Source organism: Ursus maritimus, unplaced genomic scaffold, assembly GCF_017311325.1.
Source record: "Ursus maritimus isolate PB19 unplaced genomic scaffold, ASM1731132v1 scaffold_8, whole genome shotgun sequence".
NCBI lineage: Eukaryota > Metazoa > Chordata > Mammalia > Carnivora > Ursidae > Ursus > Ursus maritimus.
Genome location: NW_024426996.1, coordinates 77,551,457 through 77,567,011, shown reverse-complemented (window position 1 = coordinate 77,567,011; position 15,555 = coordinate 77,551,457). Strand labels below are relative to the sequence as shown.

Sequence of the window (15,555 nt, the reverse complement as noted above, 5' to 3'; positions counted from 1 at the left end):
TGCAGGGAGAAAAGGAGGGGACGGGCCAAGGACTGTGCTGGGGGCTGGGAGGGTGGAAGGGCTGGGGAGCACAGGGCCTGATGGGCTGTAGACACAAGCCACACTGGCCCTGACCTGCTTTCAGGTATCCTGCAGGCTGCCTTGTTCCATCATCCCGTAGTACCACTCTACAGAGAAGGAACAGGAACATCTACTTGGAAACGCCCTGAGTCTGAATCCCCAAAATCAGTTTCCACCCAGAAAGCATGTGGTGAAGTTCTTGCCGGCGCACCCCTGCTTTGGGGGGCTCAGCAAGCCTGGGCTTCTAGCGGGGCTGAGTGCTCGTGTAGCTGTCCGTGGTGCTGACTGCGTGGGCAGCCAGCGCTGGGAGTCCTCTTCCCCACCACCTCGCACACCACTGTCACCGTGACCGTCACCCCTTACTGAGCACTTACTGTGCCCAGCAGAGCTCTAAGCATGTACTAATTCTCTTTAATCCTCCTGACAACGCTGTGGAGTAAGCATTATCAACATCCCTCTTTTATAGATGAGGAAACGAAGCTACAGGAAGGGCAAGTAATTACCCAGAGTTACCTAGCTGGGAAGTGGCAGAGCCGAGGATTCAGACTCGGGGCCTCTGGGTGCAGAACGCATGTGCTTCCCCACACCGCCTCTCAGGAGGAGAGCGACAGCCCCCGCAGCAGCCACTGTGATTCTACCTCCGGCCCTTATGCGGCTCGCCCTGTGCTGCTGTCATTCCCTCTGTTTTGTGGGTGGTGTGGTGATGAGCTCTGAGAAGTAGGTGCAGTTGCCCATGGCCCGTCTAGCCCCATCAGTACAATGATGTTTCTTGGCTCTACTTTTAGACCCTAATGGAGAGTGGGTGCTTTTCTCCCCACTGCAGGACAGAGTGGGGATCGTTTGGTGACATAGGTGACAGGTGACACAGGCGCTGAGTGCACGGGTGATGGCAGCTCTATGTTCCTAACATGTCCTCTAATGATGGGAACATTTGCCTCTCCTGTGCTTCTGATCCCTCCTGACAGGCCTCCGTTTCATTTCTGAGACATGCTCCTGATTAAACCCTCTGCCCTTGACCCCAGTCTGGAGGCTCATCTCCCACCCTTTCCCCATCGGGGCTCCAGCTGGCTGCCCTGTGGCAGCTCCTCAGCCTTACCTCCCCTTCGCATGGAACATGCCCCCCCCCCAAAAACCTACGTTTCTCAGTCCTCTGCTTAATGCCTCAGCCTCCCGGACTCTCCAGACCAGCTCCGGGCCTCCCCAAAAATCCTATCGCGGGCACCCTGTGTGTCTCTCTCAGAGCAGCATTGTGGGCCTCTCTGGTTTCACTGCTGGGCTGGAAGCCCTGGGAGGGGAGGTCAGGACGGGCTCAGTGACCATGAGAAGGCAGCCACTTGGGTGTGCGTCCCAGCTCTGTCCTGTCTGGGGTTTCTGCCCCAGCTCTTAGGAGCCAAGGAAGGCATGCAATTCAGCGCAGACCCCCAAGTCCTTGTTTTCTTGGGGAGAAGGGGCATACATTGCACCTTTGGCAATCTGCTTAATCTCCTGTTTTTCCAGAGGAAGGGAAAGACTCTGATTCAATTTAGTGAACTTTAATTATTGCCAAAAGTACTAACCATGCACTAGGGACTTGTAAAAAATTATATGTCTAAATCATTTTATTTACTTTAATTGCTAGGACCTTTGACTTAATGTCATCTCATTAAATCCTCATCATAGCCCTGCAAAGCGGATGTTATCAGTCCATTCTATAGATGAGAAAAGCAGGTGCAGGGAGATGGAGAAGTTGTCCAGGGGGTCACACAGCTGTGTACGGTGGGGCTGAACTATCAAGCCCTGGTCTTTGTGACTCCAAACTGAGTGCTCTCTTCCCTGGCTCGGTACTTGGGAATCACATAAGCTGGTTTGTGGAAGAGCTGTGAAGACTGGCTCGCCACATGGAGAGGATATGCAAGGGCTTCAGTGGGCTTGTGCTGTGAGCAGTCACACGGAATAGCCCCTCTCCATGGCCCCCCATGACCCCAGTGACCCGGCTTTTCTCTCCAAGCAGGATTGCACCATCATAATTAGTAAGGTTCTGAGCAGAGAAGGGAAGGAGGCTGTTATGGGCCAAATTGGGTCCCATAAAAACACGTATGTTGGACTCCTAACCCCAGGACCTCAAATATGACTGTATTTGGTCTTTCAAGAGGTGATTAAGGTAAAAGGAATCCATTTGGATGGGTCCTAATCCAATATGACTAATGTCCTTACAAGAGGAGGAGGTTAGGACAGCATAGAGGGAAGATTATATGAGGACATGGGGAGAAGAGCGCCATCTACACCCTGCAGAGAGAAGCCTCAAAGAAATCAACCTTCTGACACCTTGATCTTGAACTTGCAGCCTCCAGGACTGGGAGAGAATAATTTATGGTTTGAGCCACCCATGCTGTGGCAGCCGTAGCAAATTCACACAGAGGCAGAGGCTGCCCGGAACCTCTTACAGGATCTGACGTGGTTTGGCCAGAGTGCTTCTAGCATATCTTTGTAGCCAGCTCACCTTTGGAGAAAACTGGCTGAAAAAAGCAGCTTTGCTGGCTGTTCCCCAACAAGACTGCCTCCATGTGCAGGAGGCCTTCTCCAGTGTCCCTGGAGAGCCCGTGGGGGAGGCTTCTCGTGGCGTGGTCCTAGGTAGAGCTGCCTCCATCCTCACGCGGTGGCTGCTCGGTCACCATGGTAACCGCCTCCCCCATCCTGAGAGTGTTTTTCCTGCAGAGACATCGAGATAAACCACACTTTGCTCAGTTAAATCAATGGAGCCCAAGGCTGCATCCTTCTCCTCATTGAACTCCCCTCACCCAAGCTGTTAGTACCTCCCTTGCAGGGTCACCAGCCAGTCCAGTGTACCCCAGCAACATTGCCCATGGGGTTGCATACTGTGGGGAGATGCACTCCCTCCAGAACAGGACGGGCGTAGGGAGGAGCACCGGCTGGGAGTTAGGAAGCCAGGACTCTATCCTTGTTCAGTGGTGTCCCACATGTGGCCCTGCGCATGTCTCTTGCCGCCCCTGGCCTCCCTCTCCTCCTTCGTGGGCGTGGAGGTTGGGTGGTCCTTCCTGCAGGGATGCGAGATGCCTGGCCTGCAGGTGCAGGGTCAGGGACTGCCCACAACAGCTCTCTGAGGGTTTGACGCAGTTGCTGCATCTTAATAGAGTCCTTTGTCATGCTGCTGCCCCTGAAGCCTGCCGTGATGTTAGTTAATATTTCTGTACTACTTTGATGTTTATGGGGTGGTTTCCATTCCCATTTCTCACTTGAGCTCCTTCCCGAACAAACCAGTGATGTTTGTTCATTTCATGTACAGGACTCATCTTACGGCGGAGGGGAGATTTGGCCGTGGACGAGTGATGGCCCTTTGCACCTGTGCCCATCCCCCGTTCACGTAGGGGAGATGAGCCTCAGAGGTGAAGTTCAGAGGAACGAGGGCCCCTGGAGGTGCAGTGACCTTCTCCCTGACATGTCAGGGGCCCTCCAAGTGGGGCATTGTGGTGATGTGGCCCAGGGAGCGACGTGACCCTGGCTGGCTTCCGGCCATCAGGCCATGCCTTTGGCAGCGGATGATGAAGGAGCTTCTATAAAAATCTTGCAGACCTGATGACTCTGCAGACGGCCTGCCTGGAGTGCCCTGCGGTGTCCTTGACAGCGGGAGCTGCAGGCTTCGCTGCAGGGTGGGACATGCGCTTGCTTCTGAGCTTCGCTGACTCCCCCAGGCAAGGGCCGGGATCACGGGAACAGCTGGACGGGAGGACAGCCTCGTGCTGGGGGAGGAGCCGGGCCAGTGGGGCTGATTCACTCGCTGGCCCTGCGCGGGGTCAAGAAGGGAGGTTACTGTTACAAAAGCAAGATTGCAGTCCTTCTTCTCGGCCTGGGGCCCCCACCGTACAGCCCGGGGGGCGAGAGGCACCTGTTCGTACTTCATGGGCGCTCAGCCGCTCCCATTCACGTCCATGTCGTCTGCACCAGCCTTGAAGAGCAGCAGAGTTGAAGTCGAGGTCAGATCTTCCAGCCAGCTAAGCCTAAAATGTTTACTCTCGGTCCTTTACAGACCTTTGCCTGCCCTGGGCCTAGAGCAATACACCATTCACACTGGGCCCTGAAGGAAAAGGGATTCGTTGTATGATATGGGGCAGGAGCCAAAAGCTGCGAGGGACCAGAGACCCACCCCTAGGCCCTGGCGCTCCAGGAGGCCGCACCCCTCCCGGCACGAAGTTGGTGCTTCTCAGCCCTGCTCGGCTTTGCCCCCGTCATGGTGGGTGTATTGCCGACTCTGGAAACCAACTTGGTCAGTCCTGGGCTGGGCCCCCTCTGCTGGGTCCTGGGAGGACAGCTCGTCCTGGCGGAGCTTCCGTGTCCTCAGCCACGGATGGGGTACACATCACTCATGGGCGGAGAGGTTTGAACGGGGCACAGCTGGGAAGCAGTGTGCCCGTGGCCCGCCCACGGGGCAGATCGGGGGCGTGCAGGTGCGTGCAGGGGCCAGGTGCTTGGCTGGAGCTAGGTGTACAGACAGGAACATGACCTTGCGCGCACTCAGAGGAGCGAAGCAGACAGGTCAGCCAGTGGTCGCCGCCTGAAAAGCTGAGTGCTAGCGGGTCTCTGAGCAGAATGCAGTGGGGACTGAAGGACGGCGCTGTGGGGAATGCGACCTTCCCGTGAACCTCGCAGAAACCAATGCACAGCGTGTTTCCGGTTTCCGCGGCGCCCTTGAGCACTTTCGTGGCTGCTGCAAGGCTTGCTATGCGCTGCAGGGGGGTGGCTCTTTTAATGAACCTTGTCAGTGCTGGTCCCCTCCTCGAGGACCCCCTCCCCCACCCCCCTGGTCTGGCGTCTCCCTGAGCCTGTGCTTCGCCACCACTTTAAGGGCTTCTTCCCCTTGAGATGGGGGGACACTCCCTGTGCTGCCCCGGCGCGGGTCCCAGGGGCCCCCGACACGCTGGGGGGTTCACCGACTTCAGCAGCTGTTCCGCAAAGCACCTGCCATGTGCCGGGCGCTGCTCCAGACACGGAATGTGCAGCAGCGACGCAGAAGGACAGGTCCCTGCCCTCACTGGGGAGGTGGGCAGCCAACCAGTAAGCACTGTGGCAGTAGTGCCACGGCCAGGCCACTGCTGCCCAGCTCCCATAGGCAAGCCAGTGTCAGTTTCCCGTGCATGCTGGAACAAATGTCCGCAAACTGGGTGGCTTACAACAGAAATCTCCTCCAGTTCCGGGAGCCAGAAGTTTACAGTTAATGCTGGCAGAGCCGTGCTCCCTCTGGAGGCTCCCGGGGAGGCTCCGTCCTGCCTTTCCCAGCTTTTGGGGGCCCCAGGCCTTCCTGGCAGCCGCCTGACTCTGGCCTGCCTCCGTGGTCCTGTGCCCTCTGGGGGTCTCTTAGAAGGACACTTGTCACTGGTTTAGGGCCACTCCGGGAATCCCGGATGGCCTCCTCTTAAGATCCTTCATTGTATCTACAAGGACTCTTTTTCTCATTGAGGCCACATTCACAGTTTCTGGGGGTGAGGTTGTGGACGTGGGCTAGGGAGCGACCAATTCAACGTGCTGCTCTGGAGAAAGACCCCCTGCGCTCAGTCGAACTGAGTGAGTTCACCTTCTCCCTTCCTCCTCCTCCTCCCTGTGTGACCTGCACCTCTCTCCACCTTCCTGTCGGCAAACTTAGTTGCCAAGATGTGACCAGAGGTTAAACGAAAGCCCATCAGACCTGGGGGGGGCGGGGTGGGCACAATGAGATGGAAAACAGCGCATGAATAATTCTACGGCTTTGCAGGGGAGGGATGGAGGGCTTGTAGCTGAGTCTAACTACGCCCGTTCCCCAGGGAGGCCAGCTTGCCTGGAACTTTGTGAGCGCCGTGTACAAGGGGAATTGATGCATCTGACCATGAAATGGGGGAGAGGCCACCTGGGGGGGTCAGTGCTCCAGGGTCATGCCCAACCCCCCATTTTGCAAATGGGGAATACTGAGGCTTGAGGAACGGGAATGACGTTTGCACACGGCACTGAGCTTTCCAGAGAGCTAAGACCACAGGCTGAGTCCCGGGCCCCTAGCTTCCCACCCAGCGTAGGTCGTGCCAAAGTCAAAGCCACCACATACGGTCACAGTTGGACCAGATGCCTCCTGGTCCACGTGCACAAGGCCACACAGGTGTGAGTCCAGGAGAAGTGTTTGCAGCATCCATGTGGGGTGCAATTATCACGCTATGGAGTCTTCTTCCAAACCTGCCTCCCTTGTGAGGAGTCTGCCTTCAGGCCCGGCTTTATGATCAGATGAAGGGAATTTGACAGGGACAGCCCCCCTCAGTACCCAGCTGCACCCGCGAGGAGCCAGGCAGCAGGTGAAGGACAGGTCCTGTGGTGAGCTGAGCAGGAGGTCTTGGAGAGACCGCCCTGGGATCAGGCTGGGTGGCCGTGCCCTGAAGGATGCGGTGCTGTCCCGGGAGATGCAGGCATGACTCTGGGCCCTGGGATTCAGAGGCGCGAGATTGCCTGCCCTGCCTTAGGGAGCCCTTGCCCTGCGGGGGCCCCAGCACGTTAGCCGTGACTGTGGTTTTGTCTTCCTCCACCGGGGTCACGTGGAAATATTTCCCATCCATCTTTCCCCAGCACCCCCTGTATCCAGAGTCCTTTGTTTGAGGCAGCAAGAGATTTCCTAGTGATGCTTGGGCTGTAAGAGCTGTGGTCCTGGGCTGTCAGCAGGACCCCGGCATCGGAGGCTCTGTCTCCCGAGCCCACACACAAGACCCTCGGTCCCTGTGCCTCGCCTCTGTGCTGCCTGGTTCGGGCCTGTTCACTGCGGAGGGCTGCAGACGTCATTGAGCCCCATGTACTTCTAAAAGCTGTCATGCCTCGTACCTGTTTCTAACGAGTGTTGTCAGGAGGCTGTCAGGAGTGGTTAAGCATGATGGGGCCGCAGGATGCATGCGCTCGGGAATCCAGCAAAGAAGCCACACCCATTCGCTTGACCTTGGGCCCCTTATGGGTCTGGGAGCAGCATGTGGGGGCTGGGAGAGGAGGCTTCTGAGCCCCCCCGCCCCGCGCTCCCTTCCCGGGCCCCGTGTGCACAGCTTCCCAGTCTTCCCATCTTGGCGGAGAGATTTTCATGAGCATCAGCCTCCGTCTCCCCGAGCCAGACGCTGGGGACTGAGCTCCTGCCTGTGACTCATGATGAGCGACGGTCTTAAACAGTCATCGTCGTTGAATGTGCGCGAGTTTTGGTCTTGGTGCAGGCAGAGCGATTGGGTTCAGACGTCACACCTCTGATGCTTCTCCGTTGAACTGCGTCCTAGAACACCCCGAGGTGGGAAAGTGAAGAGGTTTGGATGCTGAGTGGGTCGGGAGGGGAGGTTCTGTGCAGAAACAGATGACTGGAAAGTCTCGGAGGCTTGAAACAGCCCAGGGGTATCTCGTAGCAGGCCCCCTGAGGCACAGGTCCCACAGCAGAGGGGGAAGTGTCCCGGCCTGCTGGCACTCAAAGCTTCAGCCCGGGAGTGACACCTGGCATCTGTCACTCTGCCCTCCATTCTTTGAGAAAAGCAACAAGGGCGCGGCTACCCTGAGTTCCATGGGGCGCACGGACAGGTGTCCCCCCACCCTGGAAGAGAAGCTGGAGTGGTGGGCAAGGCATTTCCCTCTTACCCACGAAGTCCTGCTCCCCCAGAAGTCGTAGCCTGATGAAACACGGTGTAAACACGTGTCCCCTAATACGTGACACCCTGGGTCGCCAAGCCGACCTGCGTTCCCTGAGGCCTGGGCACTTCTGTGTCCCCCAAGCTTCCTTGAACTTTTGTGGCCCGAGTTCTGCGGAAAGAATTTAGTTCCCCTGGTGCTCAAACAGGTGCTGTGCTCGTGTTTCATTTCAAAACGGCCGCATGGGCACCAGTTTAAGGTTGGGGGAGAAATGGAAGCCGTTCCTGAGCAGGCATCTGTAGGCCCTTAGCCCCTGAAGGACGGGGATGGAATTAGCAGCACGGAAGTCTTGGCTTTTTCTCTCTTACTGTTCAGTCTCATTTTTCACGATTTGATCTCTGCTTCTTATCATCCCAGAAAACCACAGTTTCCTGGGAAACCAGGCCAGGCTCCTTCCTCCTCCTCTCTGTATTTTTATGTGATTCTAAGTTTCTGGTTAACAAGGTGCTTCCAGAAGCAATATTTAAGTCTGAGCACACACACCGTCCTCGGTGCCTCTGGTCACAGATTCAACAGTTTTTTGTGATGTTTTATAAACTCTCGTATTTACAAAAGTCACAGAATGTCCCTTTATTGAGGCTGCAGTGGGAGAGGAGGGAGGGCTGACGGCAGGCGAATCTCAGTGTTTCAGTCAGTATTTTCCAGGTAATAAAAAGCAGTAATGTCCCTGATACTCACTGAGCTCTGTGATGTGTCAAGCAGCGAGCGAGGGGCTTGGCCTCTTCTAATTTTCACAGCAAGACTCTGTGGGAACTGTTGGCCCATTTTACAGATGAGGAAACAGACGCATGAAGACCTGGGAACTCCCCCTCAATTGCACGGGCAGGAGGGGCAGAGCTAGGATTCGAAGCCCAGACTCTGATTCCAGGACCCACACACAGATGCAGAAGGAGGAGAGGGCATTTCAGCCAGGGAGGACTGGCTGGAGAGCCCCACACAGGGCTGGGGAGACCAGAGACCAGGGTTTCCCTGTCAGAGAGAAAAGCGCCTGTAGGGCCCAGTGACTAGTTGCATCCGAAGCTGGGGAGGTAGAGAGGGGCTCTGCCAGGCCTTGAGTGGTACAGCAAGGGATCGGATTTGCTGCTTTAGGCAACAAGCGATGTACAGGAACATAGACTTACTCCTTGCTGCTGAGCCATCCTGGGCAAGCTGCTTACCCTCTCTGGGCTCTAGAGTATCTGTCAGGGATACTTATTTTGCAAACAACAGAATTCTTGATCCTAAACAGAAAATGAATTTATTGGCTCCCACGCATAATGGTCCAAGGCTCATGGCTTCCAGTGCAGCCTGATTCAGGATTCAAATGGCATTGCTGGTCTTTGCCTCCACTGTCTTTGGGCCGGTCTGCCCCACCCAAAGGCTCCAGGTTTCCCTTGTCCCAGCACGTACAGGCCCCTCCTCTGCACACCACCCAGCCCAGCAGAGACGACAGAGCTGCTCCCAGCATGCCCTGCATCTCAAGTCTGGAGTCCCTGTGTTGGCACCTCTGAGGCCACGTGCTCATCCCTCGTGGAGATTGTCTGTGGAGTGGAAGGCACAGATGAGAGTGAGAACGCAGAAAGGCAGAGAACCTTTTCCCCAAGGAGAATCTTGATGCTGTGGACAGAAGGGGTGGGAGTGCTGGAGGTGGGGCTGCCCGCACACTCCGCTCCAGGCCACAATTCACAGAGTGACGGCGAGAACTCGAAGTTGCTCACCGAGAGCCCAGCACGTGTGTACTAGGCGCTCAGACGCTCCTTGCCTTCTGCTTGGCACCTGGTGTGTGGGGTGGACGGAGGCTGGGCAGCTGGTGGGTGCTGGCTGGGGAGAGGGCACAGGTCAGGGGGAGAGGGAGGCGGCGGGTCCAGCCTTGCAGGGACAGTGGACGGCACCCAGACGGGGCAGCCAGCAGGCGGTTGGACATGCCGGTCTGCAGCTCAGAGACTGTCTGGGGCTTTGTCCAGGGGTCTCGGGGATGGAGACGTGGCTCAGACGCAGGGTAGATGGGATGGCAGAGCAGCGAGGGTGCGCTCCCGTCTCCGCCCCTTCCTTGACGGGGCCAGACATCGTGGACATCAAGCCGGCCAACATGGAGGACCTGACGGAGGTGATCACGGCGTCGGAGTTCCACCCCCACCACTGCAACCTGTTCGTCTATAGCAGCAGCAAGGGCTCCCTGCGTCTCTGCGACATGCGTGCAGCCGCCCTGTGTGACAAGCACTCTAAACGTAAGCGTCCGTGCCAGCTGGGACCCAGTACAGAGTGGGGGCGGCAGGGCAGCGCCCTTCCTGAGGCTGGTGCCCCGGGATGGATGGGAGTGGCGTAGGTATGTTCTGCATTGGCTGGGGCAGGGGGATCCTGGTCTTGCCACCCCTGCCCCCTGAGTCCACGGACAGATGCTGCCCAGCTTCCAGGGGCCAGGCAGCTAAAACAAAGGTCAAGGAGTAAGCTAGGAACCAGAAGCTAAGGAGGGACCATACTCAGCAGTCACCTCCTCCAGGAAGCCTTCCCTGACCCCCACATTAGTTCAGGCCCCTTCTCCATGCCCCTAGAGTCCGTAGAGCTCCCTTCTCTCAGACTAGCCACACCCTGAAGAACTTTCTGTGGGCTGGGGTGTCTTCCCCAGCAGCCTGTGAGCTCTGCGAGGTCGCTTCCTCTTGCTGGAGCCCACCGCAAGGCCAGCTGGGGGTGGGCAGGAGTGCCGTAGGGACCCCCATTCCAGCCATGGGGGTCTGGGCTGAGCGAGGCCCAGGGAACGTGATAGGACAACCTCCGTGACCACACGACGGCTCACACTCACTGGATGTGCTGGGCCAGGCACCCAGACAGCTGTCACCCACATCTCATCCTCACACGAGCTCTGATGGAGTCCTGAACGTGACAGGAAACTGAGGCTCCAGGGATGGGTCCAAGGTCACCCAAAGTGACGAGTGGGGAGGCAGGACTTGAACCCAGGACTCTGAGATGCCCTGAGTGGGGCTCTCACCTCCAGGCTGAGCTGCTTGGTGCTGGGTTCCCCAGAGGCCCCCGAAGGGAGAAAACCAGGGGTTCAGGCCATGGTGTCCTCTCTGGGCGACTGTGCAGTGGCAGCAGGGGAACAGGGACAGACGGGACCCTGTCAGGAGGGCGGGGACTTTGGTTCATCTCTGTATCTACCCCAGTGCCTACAACAGTGTCTGGAAGTAAGCACTTGAATGAATGAATGAATGACGTGCAGGCCCCTGGAAGCGGTTTTATCAAGGTCTGTTGGGAGGGACTGGGTCACTCTCTTCCCCTTGGGAGCCTGGTTTCCTTGGGCAGCCCAAGAGGGTGGCTCTCAGCTGCTCGCAGGGACTCACGCTCAGGACTCTCTGTGGCTGCCAGCCTGTCCCCACTCCTTGGCCGAGTCCTGTCCCCCCACATCTCACCGCACTGCTCTTCTCTGGGCAAGCCCACGCTCTGCAGTCGCTCTCCGGGGCTTCCTCGCTGGCTTTGTCACAGGGTAGGACATCCCTTTTCTGGGTTTGCACTTGCAAATTCCAAGGGCTGAGTGGCCAGCACTGAGGGTGGGAAGAGCAGGTCTCCCTCTGAGCAGAGCTGGGGTCACCACCTGCTGTGCTCCGGACACTTCCTGCCATGGTGGTGCAGCAGGAACCAGCGGACAATGATGAACTCGTCACTGGGTCGTGTGATGTCAGGAGGTGGTGACAGATGTCAACAACAGCCCCCAAGGAGCGGAGCTCAGGGAGGGCCCTCTCACTGGAGAAGTTACAATGGAACAGACACCCCGAGGTGTTGAGGGATGAGCCATGCAATCTCTGGGGGAAGAATGTTCTAGAAGGGGGACACCACAGGCTCTGAGATGGGGGTGCGCCAGCATTGCCAGAGTGCAGTGACCAAGGGGAAGGGTGTCGGGAGCTGAGGTCAGAGAGACATACAAGGTGGCTGACTTAGGACACCTGTAGGTCACAGGAAGAATCTGGTTTTATTTTAAGTGAGGTGAGAAACCAGCAGGGGGTTGAGGACGGGGCAGGATCTTACGAGACACCTGTTTGGAAAGAAGAAACTGCAAGAGGGGTCAACATGGAAGCCGGGGTGGGAGGAGCCCCTGCCAGGTTTCGTTGAGAAGAAACAGTGCACCCTGGGTGGGATGGCCAAGCTGGGGAGACAGGCCCCATTCTGGGTGTTCTTTGGACGCTGAACTGGCCAGGCTTTGCCAAGTGGGGTGTGGACCATGATGACTCCATCTGAGGTTTGGTTTGTGGGGCGGGTGAAGGTGGGGTCCTGTCTTGAGACAGACAACGGGCATGCTGGGAGCGGGGCAGCCAGGAGCAGAGATGGGACCAACGGGCCGATGTCGGACACGGTACGTGTGAGGTCGTGCTGTGCTCCAGGGAGGGCTGTCAAGAAGGCAACCAGGTGACTGGAGTAGGGGCGGGGTCCCGGCTGGAGATAACGGTGTAGAGTTGTCAGTGTTTGGATGGACAGGAAGCCCAGGTGTGCGTGTGGATGACGCCCAGCCCCCTAGGAGCAGCCCAGCACTCTATCGGGGTCCTGGGGCCGCCCAAACAAACGACCACAGACTTAGTACTTTTTCTCTTACAGTTCTGCGGTTCAGAAGTCTGACATGGGTCTTACCCGAGAAAAATCAGGCTGTCAGCAGAGCTGGTTCCTGCTGGAGGCTGTGGGGGGTGGGGGAATCCATACCTCCCCTTCTCCAGCCTCTGGGGGCTCCTGCGGTGCGTGGCTCCCCGTCCCTTCCTCCATCTGCACAGCCAGCCCTGGCTGTAGGCTTTCTCATGCTGCGTCACCCTCACTCTGCCTCTCCTGCCTCCACTGCCCCGTTTAAGGACCCTGGGGATTCCTTTGGGCCCATCTGGATAATTTAGCTGATCAGCCACCTTAGTTTCCCCTTTGCCACGTGACATCACATATTCCCAGGTGCTGTGGATTAGGGCACAGACCGCTCTGGGGGCCATGATTCTGTGGCTCAGGCCACAGGTGGCCCGTTTATCTGTCCATGTGCAGCTCTGGGTCAGTCTGGCACGGAACGAGGTTGGGGAAGAGTCTGGGCTTCACTCCTGGGCCCAGCCTGAGCCTGTGCGAGCCCCATGGGAAGGAAGTAGGATGAGACTTCATGGTCCAACCTTTTATATAGGGGCCAAATTCAGAAACACTGTAGACGTCCAACAGAGCAAATGACAAGTGAATGATGATGCCATCTGTATACTGCTATGTTGTTCAGTCATTTAGAATATTGATTTAGAAGATTTTTAATGACATGAGGAAATGATTATGTTAAAATATCTGATGGGGGTAGGAAAGCAAGGCGATGACTATTTTCCCCCAAAAATGGAAACAGAAAATAGGGGAGAGAACTACGCCAAGAAGTAGTCCCTGAGAAGTAGGCTCTGGAAAGTGATATCGTGTTCTTCTCTACATCTGTCTGTGTATTTGCATTTTAGCTCGGATTTCACCCCTGAATCAGGAAACAGGTGTGTGTGCAGGGAGGCTGGTGGTATCCGGGGGTAGAGAGACACCTTCATGCACCCCACGCTGTTTGAATGACGTTTCTCCGTGGGCTGGAGGTGGAAGTCAGTCCCCCTTGGCTTTTGTCATCTGGTTCCCCAGGGGTCTGAGCGAGCAGGTACTCACGCGGATTCCAGGGCCGCAGTTGTCACACGCCCGGGGCGGGGGGGCGGGGTATGTCTGCGCTGCGTGTGAATCAGCCCACAAACTTCAGAGTGCAAGAACTCGAACTTCATTTTGGATGACTCAACTCCATTTGTGTTTCTCGCCTCCTCTCCCAGGGCCTCTGGGAGCATAACAACTTCAGAGTTGCTCAGAGATCACACGGAGGTTCCAGAAGGCTTTTTTGCAGGGCCCAGGCATGAAGTGAGGGTCACCGTGGCTTCTGCCCACCGTGATCTCGTGCTGTGCCTGGGTGGCCCTGGGGGCAGGGCTCTTGCTGAGATGTTTTTGAATAAATGCAAAAGTTCTGCTTTTTGCATAAATATTCATAGGTGAAGTGGAAGTCAGTCTTCAGCTGTCTTTTTTGTACACTCTCTTTGCCCAGTTTTATTAGGATTCTTCTACTCTTGTAAAACGAGCTGGGCCACTCTCTCTCTGCCCAGAACAGTTAGTTTAATCTCTAATTTGCAGTCTTAGTGCAACTGGTGCGTAGATCTGTTTTGATGGTTGGTTTACACAGGTTTGCTCATTGGAATAGATGCTGTATTTTAATTTTTTTTCTCTAGAATTTTTTTCGTTCTCAAACTCACTATCCCACGCAGGAACCTCCCCTTTAATGCCCGTAAAGGGATCGTTCACAGTCTTTTCCGCCAAGTGTGCTTTGCGCCTGTGTTCGTGCTCTCTGTACTGGTGTTGGTAGTGAGCGGATGGACCGTCTGCTTCACCGGATCGGACCGTGCTACTCTCAGCCCTCCCGAGTGGTCAGGCGGGCAGCCGGCAGCCAGTTCGCAGGATGCCGGTGCGGCTGTTTCAAATCAGAGCACAAATGGTTGTCGTTCCGGCCTTCTGTCCGTTGATCCGGGGGCTGCTCCAGACTCAGCAGTGGCTGGCAGTGGCACCCGGAGATGCGTGGTCATGACGTCATCCTCCCAACAGGTGAAACAGGGACCCTCCCTTCACTGGACGAACAGCGTCCTGGATCACAAGTGGATGTTTGCTTCTGCCCTGGGACAGCCAAGGAAACCGAGGCACGAAGTGGTGCAGTGGCTTCCCGGGGCCTCCGTCGGGGCAGAGCTGGGGTGCTTGGGCCTCGCTGCTGCCCAGCCCACAGCCTCACATCTTCCTCCGAAGCAGTGGAAATTCGAGTCTTTTGTCTGCTAGTCATTAAGACAGGGTAACCATGGAAACACCCTCCGTGATGCCTCAAAATAGACAGTTATTTCTCCTTTTGACAGCACAGAGCGTGTGCTGGGCCGGGGCCCGGGGGTCCCCAGAATAGGGGACCATGTTAGTCGCTGCCCCTCGTGGGAGCCCTGCGACGTGCTGGCCCGGAGCTGGGGCAGAAACAGCCCGGCTGACATTTGTTGCATGCTTGCTACACGTGGTGCTGCTGTTCGGAGCTGAGGTCTTGATAAATCCTCTCCCCGCCCTGCGATGGGGGCGTGCAGCTGTCCGTCCGCAGACGAGCACGCGGCACGTGCGGGTTTCCCGTGCTGCTGTAACACGTCGCCACAAATTTCGTGGAGTAAACAGCACAAAAAAACAGCCGTATTTTTACGGCTCTGGAGGGCGGAGGTCTAGAAGTCAGGCAGGGCTGCATTTCTTCCCGAGGCCTCAGGGGAGACTGTTCCCGAGACTTTTCGGCTTCTAGAGGCCACTGTGTCCCTCAGCTCGAGGCCCTTCCTCCATCCCCAGAGTGCGGTACTCCCACCTCTGCTCCATCATCCCATCAACAATTTCACAGGAATGTTTGAACAATAAAAAAGAACTTCTAGGTATGATTTTCTCACGCCTGTCGGTGTCCCTTCCCGGTCATTCTGTGCAGCCCTCGTCCCTTTTGTGCTTAGAAAGCCCTTGGAAATGCCCGTGTACACCCAGAGCGGAGGTGACAGAGGCCGTCTGATCCTTCTGTCCTCCGCTATGGATTAGGGCATCCTCCCGGCCTTTGACCTTTGCTGTGTCTTGCTCCTCGAAGCTGGCAGGAGACACAGCCCGTGGCTCTGGGAATCCAGAGCAGACGCTCCTCTGCGATTCTGGTCCCACCGACCTACCCTGCAAGACCTGCCAGATGGTCTGCATGGTGCAGGGGCGAAGTGAGCCGGGCGGGCCCTGGGGCTTAGGTGGAGGCTGGCCAGAGGAAACCGGCAGGGCGGGCCCGGGGTGCAAAGTTGGGGTGCAAGAGACAGA

The 15,555-nt window shown here is 56.9% G+C and overlaps 1 protein-coding gene across 1 annotated transcript in view; it reads left to right on the top strand.

The window, feature by feature from the left end:
• PPP2R2C (protein phosphatase 2 regulatory subunit Bgamma) overlaps positions 1-15,555 on the top strand; it is a 51,436-nt gene that overhangs the window by 17,907 nt on the left and 17,974 nt on the right. The window contains exon 6 of the mRNA XM_008685817.2: positions 9,762-9,926. Within this exon, the coding sequence (XP_008684039.1) occupies positions 9,762-9,926 (165 nt within the window). The remainder of the gene's footprint in view (positions 1-9,761; positions 9,927-15,555) is intronic.